The 14,811-nt window shown below is 25.0% G+C and overlaps 1 protein-coding gene across 1 annotated transcript; it reads right to left on the reverse strand.

Annotated features, from left to right (window-relative positions):
• Positions 1-8: 8 nt before the first annotated feature.
• On the reverse strand, positions 9-13,480 carry LOC113552677 (cilia- and flagella-associated protein 44-like; the record flags this gene model as incomplete). The annotated part of the gene is given in 26 exon segments (XM_026955521.1): positions 9-59; positions 460-539; positions 542-593; positions 676-779; positions 782-826; positions 829-1,041; positions 1,044-1,085; positions 1,220-1,223; positions 1,688-2,001; positions 2,143-2,326; positions 2,410-2,805; positions 3,123-3,305; positions 3,393-3,753; positions 3,852-3,884; positions 3,966-4,070; positions 4,156-4,538; positions 4,646-4,931; positions 5,518-6,017; positions 6,750-6,938; positions 7,067-7,192; positions 7,439-7,681; positions 9,086-9,427; positions 11,390-11,684; positions 12,621-12,760; positions 12,826-12,991; positions 13,326-13,480. Coding segments are annotated over 26 exon segments (4,992 nt in total), but the record flags the coding sequence as incomplete, so codon positions are not given.
• Positions 13,481-14,811: the final 1,331 nt, after the last annotated feature.

The following is a 14,811-nucleotide window of genomic DNA, read 5'->3' on the forward strand; positions in this document are numbered from 1 at the left end:
TTAATGGTAGTAAGTTCTGTAGTAAATGATGATTCCAATGTTAAATTTTGAAGTTTTACCTGAGTATTAGAAAATAAATATTTACTGAAAGATATATACATAATACTAGAAATTTGTTGCCCAAACCAATATAAAATTATCTTGTATAAGGATAATAAGTATAACGACTATAATGTTAGTGATATACTACAAACATTCAGATTTGTATCAACAAATTTCTAGTTATTCTTGGTTTCTAGATTATGTTAAAATTATAATGTTCTATGTAGAAGTATAACAGTAGGTAAACATTCATTATTTCAGAAAGTATTAATGCTAAAAATATTTTTAATAACACTAATAATAAAATAATAAATTATAAACTAGTTTATAGATTTATGAATAAGGTTAACATTTGAATTAACTATAAATCTTGGAACTACATTAAATTTATATACCCTTAATATAAATATTAATTACATTAATTTTTTTTTGATCCATCAAACACTGTCGAATTTTATTTATGTTTCCACAAACATCTTTTAAATTTTTATTTTGTAAGTATTCCATTTTAACAAATCAATTATTGACTCTGTTTGAGAGCTGATTTTATTCTGAAATAAAAACAATTCCTGAAATAGTTTATACCTAAAACTGATGATCCTATATTATAATATTTGTAATAGGTATAGATACTTCTAATAGTTTTATTTCTCGAAGGAAACATTCCTTTGTATCTTTGGCCTTTGACTTAGAGTTAATAATCATATAGTTGATTATAGTCATTTCCATTTCGTCTAAAAATTCCAATCTGTTTCAATTTTAAATTTTTTTATCATCTCATCTTAATGGCTATTTTATAATTTTTTAGAATGTTTTCCATCTGTTTTATTTCTGTACGAAACTGTTTAGCAACTAATTTTTCATTTTTAAATGTATTTACTATCTCTTTTTTTTCTTTTTTCAACTCTATTACTCTATTTGTCAGATCTTGCATAACATTTTCATATAATACGATACAATTTTTCAATAATTTAGCTTTGGTCATTTGAGATTTATTTATACAATTGTAGTTTTAACATCATTTAGTTTCAATTGTTTTTTACCTATAATTCAAATAAATATAAAATCAATAAACATGCCTTTATAAATAGGGAGTTAAATCAATTATTATTTTTTAAATCCATTAAAATTAACTATTGTTACCAGCAGAACTTCAGTGCATAAAATTATAAATTGCATTTCTGAAAGAATAGTTATATAATAATAAGCAACTAAAAAAAATATATTTGTCGAATTATAAACAATATGCTATATATTTTACAATCCATGATTTGAAATAATTGTATCTAATTTTATATTGAAGACAATATAATCCAAATTACTATCATTTTTATTTATATAAAATTGTTTTAATAAGCAAGAATAATGAAACTTCTAAGATTTAACATTATTCTGCTGGAATGTGTTGACACTATAACAATTAAATCAATGAATCATACCATAATATAATTAAATACATACCTAATAACTATTAATTATAATATAAAGTATACCACCACATTAATCATTAATAGAATATAAATATTTATTTATATTGATACTAAATTTCTATCCCTACTTTTAAGTTTTAGAGTAGCAAATCTGCATTTAAGGTAAATATTAATATGTATAGCTAAAAAACAAATAATTATAATAAAATTCTTACCCGATATGCTTCTAATTCATTTATGTTTTGTTTTAATTCATTTTCAATGGCATCAAATTCTTCATAAGTTAAACTTAAACGTGTATTAAGAACATCAATTTTTTTATTATTATCCTCTATGGTTTTTTCAATTTCATATCGTTTTGACCTCAATTCAAATGTAATATTTAATAATTTTGGATCACAACCTAATGGTAATACTTTTTCATCAAACACGGTTACTCGACTCATTGCCGTGAATGATTCTGCACCTTCATTAATAAATTCCGAATCGGATTCATCACTTCCTCCAGACGAAGAAGACGAAAGTGTATCTAAAAAATGAAAAGATATTTCCCATAAAAACACATAATTAATATTTCATAAAAATTGATTACTTATGTAGATGATGTTTAAAGCAACTATAAGATAAATACAAATTATTAAATTAATAAAATGTATAATTATAGCATTACCTTCAGCGTCATCAGATTTGAGTTTAGGTATTTTCAATTTCTTTTTAAAAATTTTTTTAAAATATTTAGCAAACCCATCATTTCGAATTTCCATATCAAAAGTATGTTGAATATCTATTAACATATTTGACTCATTATTGATAATATCATTCAAATTTTTGATTTCTTCCTGAATGTTTTGTATCTAGCAATAATAATAAATAAATAATGTCTAGTTAATTAATATTAATATTTAATTGGTAGAAGTTTATTAAATAAATACATTACTTGATTAACTTTATCATTTTGTAAACCTATTTTAAGGCATACATTCTGTAAATATTTATCTTCAGCTAAATCAAAATCATTCAAAATAATCAATTCTTCTTCAAATGTTAAAGCCAATAAATCAAGAAATTTATTTCGGAGCCTAACATCTTTTCGCATTTTATACAATTCCATTACATCGTCATCAAACATATTGATTTTTGTTAACATTGTTTCATGTAAACACATATGTCTATATTTCAATTGTTCTTTTCTCGTATTTTGCATAATGATTTCTAGATTAGTAAGCTCATCAAAAATTGCATTCTTATGCATAATATGACTTTTTTCGGGTTTTAAAATCAAATTTGTTGGATCCCAATGAACAATAGGTTCAAATGGATCAATCAAGCTAGGCTAAAACATTATTAAATCAAAAATAATCAATTAGGTACCTACATAACAAAATTATATTTTACTAAACATGATAATATTTAAACTATATACCTAATAATATATATTAATACAATGATATACAGTATGCAAAAATAAAATAAATGTTAATAGTGGATATGTATAATTTATCGCTAAAAGCCTTCATGTTCTAAAGTAGGTGATACACTTCATATTCTAAACTTCTATTATAAATGTTATGAATTACATTTCCTGCTTATTATCTTTAGAACTTATAGGTAATAATAATAAATTTACTATAGTTGTATATTATTTCTTACATCGATAAATTCATCCAATACAACTTCAGGGAAATTTGATGCAGTCATTATTTCTGGATCATTCAATTCCTTTTGTATCATACAAACATCAAACTTGAATTGTTTGTAATCGTGTATTAAACTTATTTTACGTAGTCTAAGGTCTAACACTTTTTCATTAAAAGTTGTTTTCAAATTATAAGCCTATTACATAAATTCATATAATATGATATATACTTAAGTTATAATAAATTTACTTATTTTAAATATTTTGAATAATAGATAATTTACCTCTTTTTTAACATTAATGTATTGTTCAAATTTATCTTCCATTGTAACTATTTCATTTTCAGTCAGTTTGAAATCCGATCCTGTTTTTAAGTTCATATAGCCAATAGTATTCCAAGCATTATCTAGTAATGCTTCTTCTTCAATAGTATTATTATCTGGCTTATTGTTATACATGTTTAGAATTTTAAGAATTTCTTGATTTTCAAAATTTCTTCTAGAAGCAAACCTATCAATGGCACTTTGAATTTTCTTCGGTAAAGAAGGATACTCTTCAAGTACATTTCGAAGAAATATTTCTGATTCAGATACATTATGAATTTGATTGTGAGCTCCTTTGTTTAATACCGTCGATCCACGTTTTCTACAAATACAATAATTAAATAATAGTATTAATATCATTATTTTATTGATATTATTTTATTAATTTTGTTTACAAGGTTAATTTAAAATTATACAGACCTTACACTGTTTGGAACTTTTATTTCCTCAAGTCTTAGCAGCGTACACATTTATTTCATTTTCATTAAACATCTGATAATATTTTGAATATGATTATTAAAACTTATTACTTACGATTGTTTTGGAAATTTAAGTTTCTTAGATACAAATTCTTCTACTAAACTACTAAATAAATTATGACGCATTTCATGGTATAATGTTTTAACTACTACATTTCTCCTGTAAATATTTAATTTGAAAAATATAAATATAAAACAAAAATAATATCTGTATAAAAAAATCAAATCAAATTAATTACACGTACAAAATTGCTTTAACTGCAAATGTATTAGTTATAATTGGATCAATGAAATAATTTTTTAAATATTTAAAACCTAATGAACTCTTTTCATAATCAAATGCTAGTTTCAAATGTAATTTATCCATTTCAGATTGTGCTTCTTCAATAAGTGAACTATTAATTCGCTCATCTAATTGAAAATAATCATCAGTTAATTGTAATGGTTCTGGTAATGACTTGTTGCTGACTATAACTTGTTTGAACTTTTCTCTCAATTCATTTAATAAACAATTAGTCTTATCCTTTTCTTTATTAGATAAGTTTAAAGCTTTAAGATTTTCTTTATGAATCTTTCTCTCTTCCAAACTTAATTTTAGGTCTTCTTTATCAGTTAAAATGTTTTCTTCCTAATTTATAAATAAATATTTATAATATTATATAATATATATATAGCCATTAATCATTATAATATAGGTATAATATTGTATTATTATGTTATAGTATAATTACTTACAGCCAATACAGATGGCTGAGGAAATTTAGAAATTGAAGACATACACTTCTCAATGACCTTATTATTACATTGAAACATAAAACTAAAAATGTTTCCATCATCACCACAAGTGTATAACATACAGTTATCATGACTGAAACACAACATATTTACTCTTCCTTTTATGTTATCGTGGATTGAATATTCAATATAGTCACCAAAATCTGATACATCTTTTACTTGAACATTTGTAAGGCGTATTCTACCATCAGCAAACCCCATTAAAATTGTTAATGGATCAGTCCCACTTGAAATCATAATGAAATATATATTATAACATAGAATGTTAGTTAATCACAAGATGAAAACGTTGTGTGAAAATTAGCAAATGCTAATAATTAAATAATTAAATAAAATTGGACTCTTACAAAAAGTAAAAGGATTTTTTTTTTTTATAAATAGACGAATTTAAAAAACATGTTACGTATAAAATATTAAACAATATTACTATATGATTTATAAATACACATAAATATTACCTATGTAATATTGTCCTTACACTTGTGTATTATTCAATATTATACATTCATATTTCATAGCTTATAAGGATGTAAACATAAATTTGAAATTATACTAGGAAATGCAAAAGTGTAAAAACAATATGTGGTGATTTAAATTTTTCGTTGACTATGACACAATTAAAATAGATAGGTAAATTAAAATATTTTTATAAAAAAAGTACTCCCCTTCCCGCTTCCCCTCAAAAATCAAGCGAGTAGCTGTAACTTGTAAGGAAGTATATGTATAGAGTACAGAATATATTATCCAGTAATTAATTTTAGTAGGTACCTAAGGTATACATAGTATATATCGGTAGTATATTATATACTTACAACATTGTAATCGCAGTTAGTGGAATATTATTTTTATACGGTATTATTATATGGGCATTAGTTACTGGTTCAGACGTGTTAAAATCATATTCATATAAATAACCAGCATCATATCCATCAATCGATACCCATATACCTTTCTCGGATGGAGTGTATATTGCAAACAATACGGGGTTCGGTAATGGTGGAATAAAGATTTTTGGCGGCTCTTTGCCTTCTTCAGAATCTTCAAAATCTAACATTTCATTAATGTCTAGATCGGGATTTTTTTCTCTAATATTTTTCAATTTCTCCATTTTTTTATTAATTTTCTCTTTTTTTTTGTTCTCCAAATCAAAAAAATATTGTTGACGTTGTAATTCTGACTTAGTACTCATAGTTTGTATTACACGTGATTCAAGTTTTAACAAAAATGATTCGGTAGTGTACGATGGACGGCTTGCAGGAACTTTTACTTCTATAATATGTCCAGTACCGCAACTTATTAATACCATTTGTTTCTGAAATAAATTTAAACATTGAAAAAAATCACAAAATATAGTGATTAATGATTAAAATGTAAACACGTAAAAATATTTTACTTCTGAATGGTTACAATTATGAAACAAAAATCGGATTTAATTATTCAAAAATAAAAATAATAATTTTATGGGGTACCTAATATTATTATTTTCAGATGACTTCTCTAAAAAAAACATGAAACATAAATACACAAATACTAAAAAAAAAAATCAACGCAAAAATAAATAAACAATGTAGTAGAAGGATATATAATATAATATAGTCAATATCAATTTCAATAACTTTTAGTCTATCATATAATAATATATTTATGGAAGTTTTTGGATAAACTAAAATAAGAATATGACATCTAACTATCCAAGTATTAATCAAATTATAATATTCGTAATAATATAGTTAGTTAGCCGATTAATAAAAAATACTAAATGTGCTAAAGTAAAATATATTATACATTATTAATTATAAGTATCCGCCATCCAGTATTTTTTGGGAGACTTTATTTTGTTTAATTTTATAAGTGGACCTTTTTTGAAGATATTCTGTCATAATACTCTTTTAATACACATTTTATGAATTATTTTTTATTTTTATATTTTTAAAGTTTTGATTTTTCAGAATATTTTAAATTGATTGTTTTTAGATTTAAATGCATTAAATTCATAGCCCCAGTGATTACTATACATAGGCAAAAGCATACAAACAGTTTTTACTTCTGAAGGTTTCCAATGAATAAAAGTGACTTTTCCAGGTAATGGAAACATTCCAATAGGACTCAACTTGATAGGTTCAGTTTTTATTTTATAGACAAATATTGTATTATCGTCACTTCCAGATATAAGAGTTTTGGCGCTAGGGTTTATGGACAAATGACTGACAGCACTAGTATGAGGTTTTGAACTCTGAAAAATAAAAACAATACTATTATTGTCAAATTATAATCAATTTATAAATATTTCTATAAGTTTTAATGATCTAATAGTTATTTTAAGTTTATACTTATAACCATACTTATATACTTATTACCTACTTGTATTTCAATTAATTCGCTAAGATTTAATATTTTTTCTTCAATACATTTTTTGAGGGGTACGGCAACTATTTTTAAAATTCCATTTTGAAATCCGATCACGAAGATATCTCCCGAACTAGCAATCTAAACAGATTATTCATTGAAATTTAATTTCAAAAATTATATTATAATATAATATACAGGGGTGTCCGGGCGTAACTTGTCTATTTGACAAATTCAATAATAGAGCAAATACAATAATGTCAAATAGACAAGTTACACCATGTATATGATGATTTTTAGCCATGTTGTAGTTACATATTTAAGTGTATAACTTCTTGGTTAAAATGGCAATTGTGATAAAACATGAAGTTCATAATGTTCATATACCTGCAGGGGTAACCAAATTGACGAAGTGATTGGTATTTTGAAATCGTAGGTGAATATCAACTTTTTGTTAGTGACATCGTGGATATGGATCCAACCGTCCAACGAAGTGGTAGCAATAAAATAACCGACAGGCGATGGTTGCAAAGAAGTTATAACACCACCGTGAAACTTTGCTAGCCGTCTAAGCGGTTTTGCGTTTGCGGCCATTTCGATATCAGCAAGCCATATTCCCCCATTACCATCCTACAATTAAACGACAAAAACGATAAAAGTATATTAAACCAAAATGCTTACGATAAGTAGGTACCTATACATATTATTATCATAATGTAATATAAAATAAATATATAAAAATATTTAATTATTTATCTATTTATTTATCGACGTTGTAGACCATATATAATCATAATTAATAGTATATCCGCACTATAGTACTATACAGTATAAAATTGTAGGTTCTAATTAGTGAAATCAAACATATTTTTGAACTATACATAAGAATTAATTTATTATTGAATAGATAATATTACATTTAAAACTGCTACATTGCCCTGCATGGACGTGGCCAATCGCCATAATAAATAAATCATAAGAATTAAAATGCAATATCATAAACATTTTAGGGGATTTCATCTCGTGATTTTCTGTCTGTGTCTAACACACGCGTAATATAGTTTTTTTAACATGTTTTTTGCCAAACATACCAATTGATCTAATGAAGCGATAAGAATTCTGAAAACAAATTTGAATTTGTTGTCAAGTCTATTTGGAATCGACTTTCTCACAGCTTTGATATTTTCCTCCAAATTCCTAAAAAAATTATATCAAAAAAGACTAAGAGTAATTAAAAATTGCCGTATTTTAATTTTTGGAGAAGTTAAAATCAAAAAGTCAAAAATCTGGGAAAATCAATTTCAAGTAGACTCGACGATAAATTCAAATCTGTTTTTAGAATTCTTATCGCTTCATTGGATCAATTGGTATGATTGGCAAAGGATCCGTCTAAAATTCTAAGTCGCGCGTGCGTTAGACAAAAAAAGAAAATCACGGTATCGAATCCCCTTAATATGTAGATAATTAATAAAAGTTTTGACACGCTCAAAAATTGATTGATATATTATAATAATAATAACATTAATTATATATATAATTAAATTATTATATTATAATATTAGTCAAGGGAAATATTTTTTGTGATTCCACGTAAAAAATATGTTTTAGTATTGGTTTTTATATAAATAGGTATAGCCAATATAAGTCTCCCTCAAAAAATTAAAAAGACATTTATTGATGCGGATAAACGAATTCTAAGAATTGTTTAAAGTTATAAAACTAGAACTAAAACGGTAAAACATTTGTTTTTGTAGAATCGTTCAAAATATTTTATACATAAAATTTTAATTATAATATAATTGAAAATAATATAAATAACTATTTTTAATACCTATTATATTTTAATTTTTACTATTTTTTTTATTCTTATTTTTATGTTATTTTGGCTATGTTTATTCGCATTAATACATACATACATGATACATTATACATAAACATCCATCCACCTAGCCTTATATATAATATATATACAATATATATATATATGATTTATAATTTGCATACAATTTTCAGTGGCATTAATTATACTTATACCTGAATGAAATAATCGTTCGATTTGTGGTCGCCGTCGTCAACCTTACACATACCCATGATTTTTGCGTTACCCACATTGTCTTGAACATTAATCGTAAACGAAGGTTCCATTTCCAGTACACGGTCATTTTCAGGCGGGTCGGCTGAATCAATTGTATGATAATACCAGAATTTGATTGAACCGTCCATGCTGATGCTCGTCAACAACTCGTCATTTTCGGAATACAAAAACATGATGATCGGCGCTGAATGACACGGTTTCCTAAATTTCCTCGTCACTTCGACATCGATGAATTCTTTGTCCCACACCAAAATATTACCCCAATCACATCCGGATATTACCTGTTATTTAATTAATATAATATACATGTAATCACACTCGTTCATAAAATAATGTATAGCTAAATTTATATAATAAATTAGTGGTTGATTTATTGTAATAATTAGGACTTTTTCTTCTTTTTGTTCTTCACTCCATCACTTTAGAAAATTTCGTAGCTATGTTTTTATTGATATCAGTGGCGTAAACTGGGTGGTGCAAATGCAGCACTTGCACCAACACAACTTTTAGTTGTGGTGATGCAAAGGTATGGTTTTGCATCGCCAGAAAATCATTGAAATATATAATATATAAACAGGTACAAAATTGTAATTTTCGTGTATGGCAATAATTCAGTACCTGATAAATTAGAATCAAAAATAGAATACATAAAACAAAATGATATTCAAAAAGGTTTTCATTAATTATAGAGACATTAAAAATATTCCGAACAATACCTACTAATACAGCATGTTGCGAAAAATCTTATTCTTGTCTAAAGAGGTTAAAAACTTACCTTAGAACGACTATGAGACAAGAAAGATTTAGTAGTTTAACAGTTTAGCTAATTTACAGCTCGAAAAAAAGAATAATATTAATTTTGACCAAGTAATTGATGAATTCAATTCGAGATCTGTGGAAAGAGGACGTCGTCTTAACTTAAAAATAAATAAAAAACATTTTGCTGTTTTTTTATTAATACAGTAAAATCCCGTTACAACGAACTCCAGGGGACCGAATTTTTTTTCGTTATAACGGAAATTTCGTTGTAACAAAAATTCGAATAAGCTCTTTATAAGCCCTGCTTTTCGACAAGGGACTTCTATGACTTTCGTTATAACGGAATTTTTCATTGTATTGGTATTTGTTGTAACGGAAATTTATTGTATTATAATAATAAAAGTTTTACTGCTAAAATAATTTTAAATGTATTTATTATTTAAAGAAATATATTATGGAAAAATATATTATAGTTTATAGGGAAGGATTTTACTTAGAAAGTTGGATTATTGGTGTATTGGAAATAATTATAAGTTAAGAATATGCCACTGCACCACCAAAAATTGAACCCAATTTACGCCACTGATTGATATTATTATTTTAAAGTGAGTTATAGCTATGTAAAATATTACAACTTTAAAATGTTCATAACTCACTTTAAAATCATAATATCAATAAAAGCATATGATATTTCCAAAATAATATTCTTAACTTTAAATTTGGTGATAGATAAATTTATTCTAATATTAAAGCTAACATCATAAATAAATTTTGCTGATTGAAAATTTTCCATATTGTATGTATGTAAGACAAAGACAACACAGCGGGTACAAATAGTGCTCAACATAATTGAACTATCTCAATGTTATTTTCTCATTTTGCTTACAACTGATACCACTCCAACACTATACCTATATAGAACTAATTTCTTTTTCTATATTCCGTTAGGAAATTTCCTTAGTCACTCCAGACATCTATGATTTATCTTAGGATTTTAATCTTAGCCAAATCCTAAAATTATCTTAATAGACTCTTACTAATGGATATGAAATATGGACAGCAAGTACAAATATGAAATCAATAATAATAGTTCTTATTTAACTCATTGAAAATACTTATATTTTGAATTTAGGCATTTTTAACGTTTATAAGTACTCATTATTTTTGTACCAATATATATTATATTTATTAGGCAATTAACGGTGAGTGGGACGTGGAGACTTTTAAATACCTATCTAAAAAATATATGTTTTCCCCGACTCAAAAAAATTAAAACTTCATAACAGAACCAACTTTTGTTGGTAGGGGGAGAGGGGTTTTTATCGGGGTAATCGGCCGTAATATTAATTCGTATTTCAGAATTCTGACTGAATGTATTTTAACACAAATACAAACATTAAAAAATCACAATATATGTGTATACATAATAATATTTACTCTTATTTATTAAAGTGATAAAAAATATAAGACTGTATTTATTTTACTTTCTCATCAGGCATAGAGTAAATTCCAATGACGTTTGATACTTCCGTTTTTCCAAAACATCCAAGCTGGCCTTGAAGCTTTAATCCAGTAAATGTTTTTGCCATTTTCCAAAATTTTAAATGTCCTAACCCCGCAGTTACCAAGTGGTCAGATATAAAGTTCGAAAATCTACAAACGTACACATTCTGATTATGTGACTTCGTCCTCAAAACTATTTTCGATTTCTTCCAATCCCAAATTGTTAAAGTATTATCAGGTTCCCCCGCTTGTGAACACAAATATTCACCATTTTGGCTGAAATCAAAAATTGAATTTATATTATACTTTGAGCGGAGCGATGAATTTATTGGCATTACAATAAATTGTGTTTTATTTATATTATAAAAAAATTGTTATATGTTATCCGATAACAAATAACAATTTTTTCTAAAGTTATCGCTTTTTGGGGCAATTTTACCAAGTACTTAAATGTTCAATATTGAGTGTTTTATGTTAGCAATAAACAAATTGGAGGCGTAACATGATTGCGCACTTTTTACCTTTTTATCTAAAAAAACACAACACAATTACGCACTTTTTACCTTTTTATATTTGAGAAAATACAACATGATTGCACATCTTGTACAAATGTTTACGAAATTAATCAAAATCATGAAAATTTGCAAATTATTTTGTAGATAAATATGCATAACATTTTTATAATAAGACCTAATGTTTAAAAAGTTAAATACATTCTAAGATTTCTTATAAGTTTAATTCATTACCGAAGTTAAAAAAAAGTTTAGCATAAAGAACATATAAATTATATAAAAATATAGATTATTTTTATAAGAATATATTTCTTTATGAATGATGGAAGTTTAAATTTTGACAACATTAAATATTCAAAGAAAAATATCAATTATATTTTTCATGAAGACTTGAAACTTTTATGTATATTGCTATATATTTACTAAATACAAAAATATTTTCAAAACATTTAGATTAATTTTAATATAATAAAGTATACTTAGTATTTAATCATGATTGTCTGACAAGGCCATTTATACTCAGAATAATTTTTTATTGGGTAAATTAAAATAATCCGTATTATTGTGATCTACAAAATGACCAAGTATAACGTAACCATATCACTCACTTGATAACTACTATACTACATTTTTGTACTTATATATTAAATTATTAAGTAGTTAAATTATACTTTTAATTCATATCATAATACACTTATACCTATAAGATAACCAATTGTTTTGTTGTTTGGCACTGCCTTTGAGAACACTAATTATTTCAAATGTTGGCCATTCGTACACAATAATCAGTGGATTAGAACAATTTTCTCCTACCGCAATGTGGCTCAAAACTGGATTTTTCTAATTTAACAAAAATTAATTTTTATTAATTGTTGAAAAATACTCTAAACATTCAATAAGCTTACAGCTATATATCCTATTCCTCCATTGCCGGCACATTTTCTAAAATTAAATTTTCCTTCATTGATGTCAAACATAATTATATAACTACCTGCTGCATACACAACTGTATGCTTGTCTGCTGCACATATATTGAACATTTTAGAACAACAATCATATCCAAAAGAATGACTTAGATATAGAGCTTAAGGATTTTTAACCTCTGTATTAGAGTCATTGGATATACATCATTCAGTTTCTGTGACCACTCAAAAGATTTATTTATATTTAATAAAATAATAATATAAATATCAATTAAATTAAACTACATTATTATTTATTTATATGTAATATCATCTATCATACCTAATTAGCCTAACCTCTTGATTATAGATATCTTACGTTTTATAAAAAATATATATATATAATTATTAACTACTAATTAAGTATTAAGTATAGACTGGAACAACAATTACATATTAAAATGTATATGTGTAAAATACTATTTTAATCTAATAAAGGATACTGAAGTTGTAATATATTTTCATTGATTGTACATCTTGTACTTTTAATTGGTTTGGATATGAAATCACCACTTTTCAACAAATGATTGTCATTTTTTTGATTACTATTGACTGTTTCTTCAGTGATGTGTTCACCATATTTTTCATAGCAGAACATTTTGTAAAAGTTAAATTAAAGAAGAATTTACTTTTAAATGCAGCAAAGATATTGAATAAAATAACAACAACAATAAGTTCTGTTGCCTAGCGAACAATCTAGAATGAGTAAATATTAAGTTTAATCAATAAAATGTGGATTGAAAGTAAAACATTTTTATCTGATATAGGAAATAACATAACACAGTTATTTGCTAAATAAATTGAACATATTTATACATATCATTATTTTATAACACAATAACATTTATTGTATTAACATTTTTAACAAAATTATATACTTTTACATTTACATGAAAATATTATTTTTACATATTTAAAATGACAACACAAATCTAACGATAAAATACTAATTTCAAAATTTGTGCTATATTTTAAAATAGAAATTACTTATTAAGTAGATATGAACTATACAAATTGTTAGACTTATCACCATGTTTAAAAAGTTTTAACATTACATAATTATTATGGAATCCACAAAAATTGCATAATTATTAATGTATACAAGCAACTAAAAAAATAGATAGAATCCAATATAAGAAAATTAAACTAAAAAGTTTAGAATCAAATAAATAGTATGTGTATTAAACATTTTGTCACTATACAAAAACTTTATGAATTATTTTTAAGATATTAATTATAATATTACATAAACATTAAACATGTTCATCACATTATGATCATATAACTCAATAGTTATAAATCATAATCGTAACAATGGCTATAGGTGAGTTGCGGCTAGGTAATATTTTAGCACTAAGTTAGTTGCAGCCCAGAAAACTTTTCCATCTAATTTTATTTTATTTATATTATTTTATAATTTTATTGGTGAGTTACGAGAAGTTCAAACTGAGACATATATAAAATATAGAAGCAATGGAATAAAAACGAAGAAAATATGTAAAAAAGAAGCATTTATAAGACACCAGATAACAAAGCTAGCAAAAAAATAAATATAGCAGTTTAAGATTGTTAAATCATTAAGTTTTAAGTTTTTGCCCAATCAATAATCTCAAAAAAATCATTTTACCTATTCACCAGTAAAAAAAAATAATAAATAATAATAAAAATACATTTTTGGGAGACAACTCAGCCAACCTCCTCATAGTGTTTCCTGGGTAACACTGATAGGCTGATATGAAGTGATAAATAAAATGTGGCCGCAACTAGTACTAAATTTAGAGATTGGACTGCAACTCACCAACACCGGTAACAATTTATACTAGGTACTGAATCAAAATTTAAAAATAGTTATTATACATTTGATATTTTTCAGATAAAATAATAAAATAATTGTATATTAATAGTACAAATTATGCATGTATAGTCATA

This window comes from Rhopalosiphum maidis, chromosome 2 (genome assembly GCF_003676215.2).
Source record: "Rhopalosiphum maidis isolate BTI-1 chromosome 2, ASM367621v3, whole genome shotgun sequence".
Classification (NCBI taxonomy): Eukaryota; Metazoa; Arthropoda; class Insecta; order Hemiptera; family Aphididae; genus Rhopalosiphum; species Rhopalosiphum maidis.